Source organism: Mastigoproctus giganteus, chromosome 14, assembly GCF_048544385.1.
Source record: "Mastigoproctus giganteus isolate SK-2022 chromosome 14, ASM4854438v1, whole genome shotgun sequence".
Classification (NCBI taxonomy): Eukaryota; Metazoa; Arthropoda; class Arachnida; order Uropygi; family Thelyphonidae; genus Mastigoproctus; species Mastigoproctus giganteus.
In genome coordinates this window covers 6,339,371-6,353,670 of record NC_143588.1, presented here as the reverse complement: position 1 = coordinate 6,353,670, position 14,300 = coordinate 6,339,371, and the positions used below count along the sequence as shown (strand labels likewise).

The following is a 14,300-nucleotide window of genomic DNA, read 5'->3' as shown; positions in this document are numbered from 1 at the left end:
TCCCTTGCTCCTTATATAATACTTTATTATAAAGTATTATATAAGGTCTTCTGCTCTTTGAATTATGCCTTCTCTGCTATTTATAAGTAAACCATCACTATTCTTCAGATTTAGTGTCATTTGTCTTTCTGTATTTATGCTTGTGACTGCTGATTTAAGTCCTTTGTTTTCCCTTAATGCTTGTTCAACTTTTCTTGTGTTAAATCTTATGTCCTCTCTGAGTCTCTTTTTAATGGCTTTGCATAACTCGGTATAATTAATTTTGTCCTTGTCAGTGTTTATATTGCTCTTCATTTATAGTCTTCAGTTCATCATGACAAGTGTTTCTTGACTAATTTTTCTTCTTTGGATTTCTTTTTACCTATAGCTTTCTCTGGCTTTATCACTTTCAGAAAGTTCTTGTATTTCTCGTCAATATCTTGGTCCTGAAAGGTCTGCAGCAGCTCAAACTTGTTCTTAAGTACCAGTACATACTACATTTTCTCCTCTTTTGTTATCTCAAAGACTTTTGTATCATTTATTTGAGTCAATTTTTTCATTTCTTTTTTACATATATATCATGTGTGCATCTTAGCATTCTGTGATCACTTCCAACATTTACCTTGTTCAGCATGGTAACGTCATTTACAATATATGTTCTGTTAGTGAGGATGAATCAATTTCATTAATTGTTGATCCATTTGGGCTCTTCCATGTGCACTTTCTGTTCACCCTTTTCTTGAAAAAAGTGTTCATTAATGACATTCCTCAAGATTCTGCAAATTCCAAAAGTCTTTCACCTCTTTCATTTCTTTCACCAATTCCAAAATTTCCTATATAGTTCCCCTTTCTACGCTGTTTTGTCTCCAACCTTAGCATTGAAGTCTCCCATAACGATAGTGTAGTGGGTTTTCTGCTCATCTAGAAGACACTCAATTTCGGTGTACATTTCTTCAACCTCTTCATCATCATAGCTCGATGTTGGTGCATAAATCATTATCATCTTTGGCTTGTAGTAGTAGTAAAGTAGTAGTAGCTTGTAGCAAATCCTTAGTAGTAGTCTTGACACCCTTGATGATGTACTTTTGAATTCCAAAATGTTGTTTTTTACATCTTTATAGACCAGAAATCCAACTCCACCTTCGCTCCTTTCACTGTTTCCATTGGTGTATAACAGATTTCTACTTGATAAACTGATAAGTAATTCATTTCTTCTTCTTGTTTGAGCCAAACCGATGATATTCCAATTCACATTTTCTAATTTCTTTTCCAGCTCTAATATCCTATTTTCACCAATGAGCGATGTTACATTGCAACATGCCAAATTCAGTTTCTGTACACGGCAGCCTGGTCATACCCAGAGATTCTTAGCACCCTCTGCTTCCACTCTGATCCTCTCCCTGCCGGAAGAGGGAGAGTGCAAGCTGCTGGGGACCGAGGGCCATTTGTTACATCATTTTGTCATTAATTGCTGGAGGGTTTGGTCTTTCTCTCTTCAGCCGACCAGGCTTCTTGAAGAGAACCACTCTACACGTTCATTGCCACCAAAGTGACTTAATAGGGCTTACCAATGAGGTGTGCATGAGTGGATTTTAGGGAGGCAGTTAGGTCAACCAGACTTCTTCTAAAATAGAAAGATATTGGATCCATCAGTGTTTTAAACTGAGTGTGTTGTAACACACAGGCATTCTAAGCCCCCTTTACAGTGTTGCTCTGCAGTGTTACTGTAGACAAAATCCTTGAATTTTTCAAAAACCTCATATTGAAATATTCAGACCATGTTACAAATTTATAGTGACCTTTGGCCTTCTATAATCAAGAGTCTTTTGCATACACTTTGTTTATATACATTGCAGATAATGAAAATAAAATCAAGATAAACATTGAGTAATTAGTAAAATCATATCAGTCCTATTTTAAAACTAATAGTTAATCCTCCCATTCTGATTATTTGTTAGTTTTTCTACAAAAAATTTTAGAAAATAGAAATAGAATTTTTTTTTCTTTACCGATTACCCCAGAGGCTCACATTTGGTGGGTATGGGTTTGGCACACCCAGGCTCCTCAGCTGGATATCATCATTCTTCTCTTTCTTGGTGATTCCCTTCTACTTCTCTCTCTCTCTCTCAGGGTAATTCAGAAATTTTTTTTTTTTTTTTTGGTGCAGCATAAGCCTCAGGCTTCCTTGCACCATATGGCTAATAATAATAATAACATCAATAACATTTAATATTTTGTTTAACATCATAGCACAGTTGTGAAGGTGAATTCGCCAGTTATTGGATTTTCCTTTGGTGATAGCAGCAATGAAATTACCAAATTGCCTGAAGATACTTGGATTACCATTATTCTTGAGCATATATCTTTAGAAGCTTCTAACCCTATTTGCGTCTTCTGGAATTTCTCTAAGTATGTATACCCTTGTTAAAAATTTTATAAGATATAATTTAGTTTTCAAGGAAGAAAATTATTTATTGATGAATATATTTTGAAATTAACTGTCACCCAAACTGGAATTTTTCTATGACTAGCTAGAAAAAATGTTCTGGAAATTGTTTTCATTATATCACAAACTCAGGTATGCTATTTATTCTAAACACCATTAAATATTAAAGTGTAACATGACATCACAGCACTTCATTTCATACTGTGCAGGCATCAATTATTTATTTTCATATAGGAAATGATTGATGAGATTAATAAATGCATGAAATATCAATACGGTTAATATACATTTCATACTAAAGATTGTTAAAATAAGCTTTCTCTCACTCTCACACAATTTTCTAAATTACACTGAAAAAGAAACTTTAATTTTGCCTAGTATTTTAATGAAAACATAAATATCCATAAAACAAAGATCCATAAACCGGGTATTCCTCTCAGACCTATAGTGTCTTGCTGCAGTGCCCCAACGTATGAACTGTCCAAACACATCGCGAGCCTCCTCTTGCCTCTTATAGGTAATACATCTCACACCGTTAAAAACAGCAGTGAATTCATTAACATCATTAAGGACATTTCAATCCCTGATAACTCTGTCATGGCATCATTTGACGTGGTTTCTTTATTCACCTCGATTCCCGTCCAACAGGCCGTGCACTGCGCCAGAAGGCTCCTTGAGAGCGACTTAAGCCTCCAATCCAGGACGTCACTATCCACTGATGACATCTGTGGATAGTGACGACATCCGCCCTCAACCTATGCCTCTCTAGCAGCATCTTCACCTTTGAAGACTCACTCTACAAACAAGTACATGGCACTGCTATGGGTGCCCCTGTCAGTTCCGTAGTAGCTAACATCGCCATGGAAGATCTGATACACCAGAACCCACCTACACCTATTACAACGTGGTGTAGATACGTCGACGATATTTTTACCATAATACCACGTGGTTCTGAAACGGTACTACTAGAATACCTCAACTCTCTATCCAATTTCATCAAGTTTACCGTAGAATCAGAGGTGGATGGTTCGCTCCCGTTTCTGGACGTGCTAGTGCATCGCGTAGGCCCACATCTAGAGACCTCAGTATACCGCAAACCCATGTGGTGTGTGGTGCGGTCAATTCACCAACTACGGGTCCGGCCACGCTCCAAGCCATCTCAATAGCACTGCCCGCACCCTGTTCTCCAGGGCCTGGAGCCATTCCAGCACCGACACAATTAGACGTAACGAGATCTCCCGTGTGAAGGCGGACCTAACCAGATCGGTTATCCATCCCATGTACTAAACAGATGCTTGTTACAGGCACAAGAACTTACTTCCAACCCAAGACCTCCGAAGCAAGTCGGCATATCATCCCCCTACATTCCGTACTATCCAGGAGTGTCAGGACGTATCTCGAAGATCCTGAGAAGTTACAACATCAAATGTGTGCAATTACCAGGTAGGAACCTACGTTCACTTGTCTCCAGTGTGAAGACCCCTGTCACACCTGTCTTACGCAGCAATGTAGTGTACCGTATCACCTGTAGGGCCTGTAACAGTTGCTACGTAGGTGAGACATCGAGACGTCTCCAGGATCGCCTCACGGAACACGACAGAGCAATCCGGCTTGCCGAAACTGACCAGTCCGCGCTTGCAGAACATTTTTGGGCTACCAACCACGATCTTGACCCCAAGCGCGACTTTGAGATAGTGGACCACGCGCGACACTTTCGCCACCCGCCTATGGCTAGAGTCACTAAACATAATAAACAACCCTAAGGCATTAAATCGCCAGAAAGGCATGCGTATACATCCCATCCTAGAGACAACCGTTTTATTGATGGATGATCACTGGCGTAAGGCAGCACACGTCCGTGCTACAACAATGACGCATGAGTAACGTGCCACACTTTGCTTGTAATGTATTCAAATTTGTCAGTTGATAAAGGGACACGTGTTCCGAAAGCTACTGAATTTGTACTTATATTTTATTTTATACTGGGTATACTGTAAATATCTATTTGAAAATTATTAAACTATGGACCCCAGTACTCCAGGCCCATTTGTCACTATAAATATATTTTTTCATAAAAAAACATATGTTTTACATAAAATTGACATAAAATGTCTGTTCCAAAATGGCATTTATATGTGGTGTGCAGAGGGGTTCACTCTGGAAATGGCTATTGGCTTTCAAATCCCCAAAAATCACTAGATCAAAACAAAAAATTGAGTAATTTTCTCTAGGTTGAAAGTAGCAGCTGTAATCCTTAGTCTCTATCTCAACACCAACATCTTGGAGGAGGTGTAATTTCTAAAAAAAAAAACAAATTTACATATTAATCTTGAATAAATATACACACCTCTTTCTTGTATATTTTAATAGAATTACATTTCAATATTATTGTTTTCTTTTAAAGTTAGTAAGGAAATTATGTTTTTGGAAACAATAATTAATTAATCACAATAAATTAATTAATTAATTCATCTGAGTCAGCACCTTATTGCATGTGTGTGTGGTATGTGCTGACCTGACTAATGTATATGTGTGCTGTGTGCAGAGAGAGAGAGAGAGAGAGAGAGAGAAGAAATAACATGGAAGTTTAACATTTTCTTGGAGGAATTTGAGTGATTGAAGAAAAGGTCATTGCCTTTGAAGGAATTAAATCAGGGAAATCATTTACTCAACTACCCACCTTAACATTAAGTCCTACCGTAATGCATCTGGTTGGATGACAGAATTACCACGTGCTGGCCCTATAGGAAGTAGTTATTCTGGGTGATTCTGTTGTCGGAGAAATGGGCTCTGTATATCTACCTTTTAACACAATAATTTTTCCTTTTCTTTTTTTAATAAATAAATATATTTTTATTTTTTAATAAATATATATTTTTCTTTTAATAAATTTTTAAAATAATAAATATATTTTTAATAAATTTAGCATGCATCAAACTAATGCATGCTAAAATTGATTAGAAATTCTTTGGATATATTAACATTAGGAAGAAAGGAATGAATTACATTTGTCTACTGTATTAATAAATGCATAACTTGTTGGTGATCCTATGCAGATTTCTGATGAACTGAATAAATATATTTCGATCTACATTTACACACAGAATTTTTTAGAGATAGGGTTAGCAGAAGTCTTTTTAATATGTGTTGGGAGTTAAATGATTCTATAATAATGGTTAGGAAGCTGGAAGAAAAACTGCAGCCAAAAGTAAACAAAGTACCTGGAACTAATGGAATGTATTGAATTATATTAAAATAAGCAGCAAAAGAGGTAGTTAAACTTTTGGCTATAAGATGGCTGCTAACTCTGCAGATTTAAAATGGAGAATTCATCTAGTCCTTGAAGCTGTCACTTACATTCTCTCAGGTGTGCCAAGCTGGGCTTGCTACCTGAGGGTCTAAAATGCTGATAGAACTGATACCCAAGTCAAGTGGACCTAATTTTGGCAAAGTCCGTTTAGTCTGTAGCAGCCAAATCCTCTGTTTGCACCTTCACGATGGTGGGACTGTTAGTAACCCTGGATAAACCCCCCAAGTGCAAGTATTGAAATACGGCACATAGGAATAGTGGAGGTGACCACCCAGGCGTGAACCAACGTAAGCAGGGGTCAAGGTGTGGCACCCACACCACATGGAGAAACCTGGTAAGACTGCACCTCAGTGTTACTAGGCAATGCTAGGTGGCAGATGACTGTCATCAACCGATGCAATACCTCCACTTTGCTTATTGGAAGTTTGAAGCGGTGGAACCCATGTTTAGTCTACCCCCATCTCTTCCATCATAGAGTATAATTAATGTCTTTTGAGGTTACGGTGGGCATCATGGCTAGAAACAATCTTCCTTACATTTCGAGGGTACAGCTCTAAAACGGTGTTCGCAGTCCAGCTCTTAAAGAGTCCATCGGACCAAACCCATTGGTAACTCTTTCGGAGGCTTCTGGATCAGCTAGTGTATAACCTTGCTGCCTCTACTATGCTAGAGAGTGACTGGAAGGAGTGCAAGTGTGTATCCAGGGGGGTGCGAATTATCGAGGTCACATTATGTCAAGGAGTTAGATATATTCTTGCTATGTGTACGACACATCCAAAAATTTCATTACTTCATACAGCATGTGCTCCTCACCACAAACTTATCTGTGAAAAAATGTCTAAACCTCCCAAACACTTCGTCATTCATTTCACAAATATACATGGTCTCAGTTCCAATCTCAGTGATGTTTATTTCCACTTATCAGTTGATTCACTCATTGCTGATCATAGTTGGCTGAATCATTCGCTTTATGATCTTTTTGCTTCAAAGATGGTACATGTGGATATGTCCACTCTGATATTCCCTGTAAAAGGCTTAGTAATTTGTAATTTTCTTTTTGATCTTTTCTGGCTTAAAATCTCGTCTGCTGACGAGGCTAGTGGGAGCCAGACGTGTTCAAAGCCGCTAAGTGGATTTTTCTTATTTATTGATTTGAAATTATTGTTTTTCTAAAACTTTTGATTTAAATTTAGTAGTATAGCATTATCTTGTGATTTTCTGATTAATCTGGTGTATTTATTCTTTACTCGGCTTTGTAATTGCATAAAAGTATCGGTAAGGGTATCAAATCCACGTGTTACAAGTTGCAACTCCGCTGAACGAGAAGTTTTTTAGCCATATTTAGCCGCTTTATTGACCATTTTTTACATCAAATTATTTTCTATAAGTATTTTATAGACCTAGTCAGGATCGTTACTTTATTCTGAATTGAGACAGCGAGATTTGGTAGTTAATTAATACTTAAGTGTCCGTAGATTTACCATTCTTAACTTGCCGCCTTTGTTATACGATACATTATATTTCGAACTAGATAGCGTTAGTTTAGTATAGTATATTATAGAATAATATTGTCAATTCATCAGTAAAATCTATTAAACTTGTTAAACTTCGTTGTCAATTAAATTGCACTTCTAACTAAATATATATAACGACTTAGATTACAAACACAACATAATTAATTAATACAATAACTTGATACGGAAGTTATATAAAGAGAACTCGTAGATAATTAATACTTGATACTGAAAAATATATACACCGTTATAACTGTGTTGGGATACAAGTTTAGGCTTATAATTTTGTACTGAAATTAAAATTTTATTGAAAGTAAATCAAAATCATGACTCAGACCAGAGTAGCAAAGCAAAAGGCTCAAGCTAATGGGAGTGCTGTGGCTCAGAGGAGAACTGAGGGGGGGGTCAGTTGCCCTCTGAATCACAGCCTTTTAAAATGCACTGCTTGCATGATGTTTGTGGAACAATCGGGTACAGGACATGATATTGCCATGGGGGATGTCTTTGTGTGCGCGATGCAAGGAGCGTAACGAAATCAGGCAACAACTCAGTGTTGTTATGAGCCTATATGAGAGCTTGAAGGACAGGGTGGATGCCCTCGAAGGAACTAAATTGAGTGGCCCATCAAGCTCTTAGCTGCCCACATCAACGCCAGAGCTTGCACTTGTTCATCAAGCAACACAGCGGCAACCCCCAAGGCAGAATGCGCTGGTCCCACAGGAACTAGTAGTTGTTGGTGACTCTATTGTCAGGGAAACGGGGAGCATGCTTTGTAAAAAGGATAGGTGGAACACGACCAGGGTATGTCTGCCAGAGGCAAAGGTTGATGAGCGGATATCATCTTTTAAGGGCACAAAAGGCGATATAGTTGTACACATTGGCACTAATGATATCAAGAGTAGGAGAACGGCAGAATTACTTAACAAGTACAGGTCACTGTTGAAAAAAAGCCGTGAATTAGGGTTGAATTTGAAAGTGTCTGCAATTCTGCCCAGACACGATAGGAGGGAGTATATGATGAGAGCCTTGTCGATCAATTTGGCCCTGGACAGATTGTGCAAGGCTCAAGGGGTAGAATGTTTTTCAGCCTGGACTGTACTTGTTAACAGGAGAGACTGCTTCTACAGGGATGGGATACACTTAAATAGAAAGGGTGCAAGAATATTTGCTGATGCTATCGAGGCAGTGTTAGGTGGGTCGGAAAACTGCTAGCTTGGGGGGATACAAAGACTAATAGATTGCCAGTAGCCACTGGCAGAGGTGAAAGTGATTAGCATTAGCATTAGCATTAGTAGAGGCATATGATGCAAGAAAGCAAGCTTATTCAGCATCAGCCAAAAAAAAAATAAAAAAAAACCCTCTCCCATTTCACCCCTCCGTTCGTTCGAAATACCTGTCCAGTTGAGCTTTAAATTTGTTTAGGCTATCAACTTCAACAACAATTGATGGAAGTCGGTTCCACCAAAAAACCACCCGCTGGCCAAAGGCAAATTTCCGCACATCTATCCGACATCCGTCCTTCCTCAATTTGAATTTATGCCCTCTGAGGTGATTATTCTGAGAAAGATGAAGAATCCCATTGGCATTGAGCATGCTCAAACCATTCAAAGCCTTATACACCTCTATCAGATCACCTCGCCGGTGCCTAGTCTCCAGACTCTGTAATTTGCAAAACTTAAGCCTTTCTTCGTAAGAGCAACCCTTTGTTCCATTTACTAATCTTGTTGCCCTTCTCTGTACCCGTTCCAGCAGCTCTACATCCTTCTTGAAATGAGGCCTCCAGACCTGTATACAGTACTCAAGATGTGGCCTAACCATTGCCTTATACAAGGGAATAATCACCTCCTTATCCCTGCTAGAAAAATTCCTGTATATCATTGACAAGACACCATGAGCTACTCTTGTAGCTCGTCTGCACTGCTCAGAGAACTTCATATCTGCCTGCACAATTACCCCCAGGTCCTTTTCATTCTCCACCACTGTCAGTGTAGTACCGCAGAGTTGATACATTGCTCTGGGGTTACTGTTACCCATATGTAGTACTTTACATTTGTCAATGTTAAACTTCATTTGCCACCTCTCAGCCCATCTGTTCAACCTTTCCAGATCCTGTTGCAGCAGCATAGCGTCAGTAGTGTCCTTAACGACCCTGCCAACCTTTGTATCATCTGCAAACTTAGACATTAAACTTGATATCCCATCATCAATATCATTCATAAACACCGAAAACAACAATGGACCCAACACTGAACCTTGAGGAACTCCACTAATAACATTAGTCCACGTTGAGCAGTGTCCATTGATTACCACTCTCTGTGTTCTGCCACTCAACCATCCCCTTATCCATAGCAGCAATTTGCCTCCAATGCCACACTGCTCCAATTTGTGCAGCAGTCTTCCATGTGCAACAGTATCAAAAGCCTTTCTAAGATCCAAATATATAATATCAAAGTTATTCCCTGCAACCTGATTCTTGCACTGCTTCTATTGGAATGAGCAGAAGCCTGAAAAACAAGATGCAGGATATTTCAGAGACTGCTGGGAGTCACTGCGGTCCCAGTGACTCCCAGCAGTAAACACATGGGTTGTGTTAGGATAGCTAAGAATAGAAACAGGTGCATGTATACTTGCGTGTACACCAATGCTAGGAGTTTGGCAAATAAATTTGATGAATTTGAGGTATTGCTCAAAGCATCAAAGGCGGATATTGTTGGGATATCAGAGATGTAGTGTCACACAGATATAAGGAATGCAGAACTGGAATTTGGGGAGTACAGCGTCTACAGAAAGGATACACAGGATAGGAAGGGAGGAGGGGTTATGCTGTTAGTTAAGAAACATATAAAATCCAAGAAGCGAAGCCAGTCGACATCGCTGGAGAGTGCAGTGTCGAGTCAGTTTGGTGTGACATAAGCATTGGGAGATCAAAATTGAGAGTAGGAGTGTGCTATAGGCCTAATGACTCTGATGAGTATAATATGAAACTGTACAGGGAAATAGAGTGAACCAGTACATCAGAGAGTCTTATAATGGGGAATTTTAATTTCCCAGATATTGAATGGAATTTGTGGATTGGCCACTCACACACTAGCAAGGCTTTTGTGGATTTCTACATCAGCATGTTCGGGAGGCAACTACAGGGAGTAATACTCTTGATTTGATTATCAGTAGTGATAATCTCAAGTCTCAAGAGTTGCCCGGAAGGACTGGGGCTTAAAGAAGAGAACGCTGTCACTCTTCTATAAGGCAGTTTTCATCCCGGTTATCACCTATGCTTCTGGAGTCTGGTACAAGAAGGCCAATACCGTAGTAAACAGATCGCGCCTAGGAACTATCCAGCGCTCTCTTCTCCTTCTGTCCTCGCGTGCTTGTCGCACTGTCAGCACCCATGCCCTACAGGTCCTCACTGGATCTCTTCCACTGGACCTGGAGATTGTTCGTCATGGGTTGCTCTACCAAATAGCCAAAGGAAGAGCAGTTACTTGTGCAGGTTTCACCACTGACCCAGCAAATAATAGAAACGCTGAAAAGATGAGACTTAATGAACATCTAACAGACACCTGGCAAGAAAGATGGCAGACATCAACTAAAGGCGCTGTCACCAAAAGTTTCCTCCCTGATGTCAGGGCCTTCTATCCCCTCACACCTGTCTGGTTTTCACCAGGACTCTATGCTACCTACCTCCTCACTGGACATGGCTCCTTCCAGAAAAAACTACATGACTTCAGAATTTCAGACTCACCCCGCTGCCACTGTGGAGAGGATCAGACGTGGGAGCACCTTGCCCACAGCTGTGAAATCTACGAGGACTTCAGGAGGATCCTAATAACAAAACTACGCTTCAACTACCAAAATCAAGAACACCTCACCCTACAGAATGAAGAAACTTACCGAGCTCTGACTCAATTTGCAATGGACTTATTTACCAGGCAGAAAGCACTACCACCACCTTAGTATCCGAATCAATAGGTCATAACAACCATGACTGCCAATTGTTGCTATTCATCATTGAGCCGTGAATGCTAATGCCTTGGACCAACTTGCACAAGACTTGACCAGCAGTGCAATCAAAGACAGGGTCCACACATACTTTGACAAATTCCTCATCATTGATTCCTGGACAAACTTTTCTCGACCAGACGTGACACATCTCATCAAGAAGAGGCCTAGCATCGATCCCTGGACTTGACCATTAATCTTGGACTCCCGGTTTTGACCACCCCCACTGTTCGTTCTGATGGACTACTGGACCAGCCTTCAGTCTGGATGCGACAAAGACTCACCAAATGGAGTCCCAATGACGGCACCTGAACTAGACCTTACTGAACATGACCCATCCACCATAGCAGCACTCACACTGCTGGATTTCCAGCAAGTTGTCGGCTGCAACTGACTGGCCGTGCTAGCGGTACCTACCCTGAACTTGCGGGGTATATCTCACTCTCATTTTTTTTTTTTTTTTCTTTTTTTTTCCGGCTTTCTTCTGTTTCCTGCCATCCGTTCTTTACTCCCCCCCCCCCCCCTATTTTTCTCTTACAGAATGATTTTTTTTTTTTTTTTTTTTATTTATTATTATTATTTTTTATTTTTATTTATTTATTTTTTTGTGGGGAGGTGGTTTTCGTCCACCCGCCACCCCACTCTTCTCTCTGGTGAGGCGTTGGGCATGCCACACTGTCATCAGGGGCCATCTTCTCTATTGGCCCCTTTCTTCTGTTTCCTACCCTCCAGTCTTTTTGCCTTCCTCCCTTACTTTTCTCTTGCACAACGTTTTTTTTTTTTTTTTTTTAGTATATATATATATATATATATATATATATATATATTTGTGTGTGGGTGTGTGTGTATATATATTTTTATATACACACACACTCATGCCCCCACAGGTCTAAATCTAAAAACATCAAAATTACTGCCCGACCTATTTGGCCCTAGAACAAGTTATCAGCGAACAACCCTACGCTCTGTTAAAATTACAACCGTTGCTCAAGAAACAGCGATCATCTCATTCTTAAATCTGGTCCTAGCCACTGAAATCCCAGGAAAGTAGGTGGCAGGACCCGCCAGAGTACTCTAGCTACAGTGGTACACCCGGTCAGCCTCCCCGTGGCATGGTGTGGTAACGTCGGGTCCCACTAGGGGCTCGGCGGCTAATAGACCGGAGGAACAAAGGGCACAACACAATACACAGCACATGACCCCCACACACTTCAAATCTCTGGCCCCGATACAATGTACACCCGCGGAGATGGGAGAAATCCCAGGAGCCGTTAGACACTAACATACCTTATACCTTATACCTTATCAGTAGTGATTCTTCATGCATTAAGAATCTGCAGATAAAGGAACCACTAGGTGGCAGTGACCACATTGTGATGAAGTGGGATTTACTCAAAGAGGTAACTACCATCAGGGGTAAAGGGAAGGGTTATTGCTTTCGTCAAGGCGACTACGATGGTCTGAGACAGTATTTGAATTCTATACAGTGGGACCATCTGATGATGTTTCCAACAGCAAATTCAAAATGGGAAGCATTCAAAGAACTTATCTTGGAAGCTACTAGGCTTTACATACCAACTAAGAAATATTGTTCTAGGTTTAGGCCTAAATGGATGTCAGATGAACTAATGAGACATATGATAGAGAAGAAAAATGCATGGGATACATATAAATTAATATGTGACACAGAAGCCTATGATAGATACAAGTTGATCTGTAACCAAGTTACATAGGAGGTTAGGCAGTCAACGGCAGATTACAAGAAATCTTTGAGATGCAAAGGGATGCAAAGAAAAACAGCAAAGAGTTCTTTAGTTATGTAAACTCTAGAAGGAGGGAATGAATCAGATTGGTCCACTTGATACCGATGGGTCAACTGTTGATGATCCTGCTCAGGTAGCTAACAAACTAAATGAATATTTTGCATCAACATTCACACATGAGGAGTTATTCAGCGAGGGGAATGCCAGAGGTGTATTCAACTGTGGCTAACAGTGTGCTAGAGAATCTTGTAATAACTGAGAGTAAAGTGGAGGAGAAATTGTTGAAGATAAACACAAGAAAGGCACCTGGGGTGGATGGGATCTATCCAGTTATATTAAAGGTGGCAGCAAAGGAAGTAAGCAAACCCTTAGCCATAATTATAAGAGCTTCCTTGGACACAGGGGAGGTACCCACAGACTGGATATGTGCAAATATGACCCCAATTCATAAAGGAGGAACCCACAGACCGGAGATGTGCAAATGTCACCCGAATTCACAAAGGAGGATCAAAGGCCGACACAAGTAATTATAGACCTGTGAGTTTAACTTCTGTTCCAGGAAAATTAATGGAGGCACTGGTTAAAGAAGCACTGCACTATCATCTTGACAAGACTTCAGTTATAGCTCCGACACAGCATGGTTTTGTTAGGGGGAAGTCTTGATTGACCAATTTGATTGGATACTATGATGCAGTCACAAAAGAACTGGATGCAGGGAATAACTTTGATATTATATATTTGGATCTTAGAAAGGCTTTTGATACTGTTGCACATGGAAGACTGCTGCACAAATTGGAGCAGTGTGTCATTGGAAGCAAATTGCTGCTATGGATAAAGGGGTTGTTGATGGGGAGAAGACAGAGAGTGGTAATCAATGGACACTGCTCAACATGGGCTAATGTTATTAGTGGAGTCCCTCAGGGTTCAGTGTTGGGTCCATTATTGTTTTCTGTGTTTATATATGATATTGATGATGGTATATCAAGCTTAATGTCCAGGTTTGCAGACGATACAAAGGTTGGCAGGGTTGTCAAAGACACTACTGACACTATGCTGCTGCAATAGAATCTGGAAAGGTTGAGCAGATGAGCTGAGAGGTGGCAAATGAAGTTTAACATTGACAAATGTAAATTACTACATATGGGAAACAGCAACCCCAGAGCAACGTATCAACTCTGTGGTACTACACTGACAGTGGTAGAGAATGAAAAGGACCTGGGGGTAATTGTGCAGGCAGATATGAAGTTCTCTGAGCAGTGCAGACGGGCTGCAAGAGTAGCTCATGGTGT

At 40.2% G+C, this 14,300-nt stretch overlaps 1 protein-coding gene across 1 annotated transcript in view; it reads left to right on the top strand.

Moving 5' to 3' along the window:
- Positions 1-14,300, top strand: part of LOC150074959 (adhesion G protein-coupled receptor L1-like) — a 267,365-nt gene that overhangs the window by 122,575 nt on the left and 130,490 nt on the right. The window contains exon 8 of the mRNA XM_090389003.1: positions 2,230-2,388. Within this exon, the coding sequence (XP_090245129.1) occupies positions 2,230-2,388 (159 nt within the window). The remainder of the gene's footprint in view (positions 1-2,229; positions 2,389-14,300) is intronic.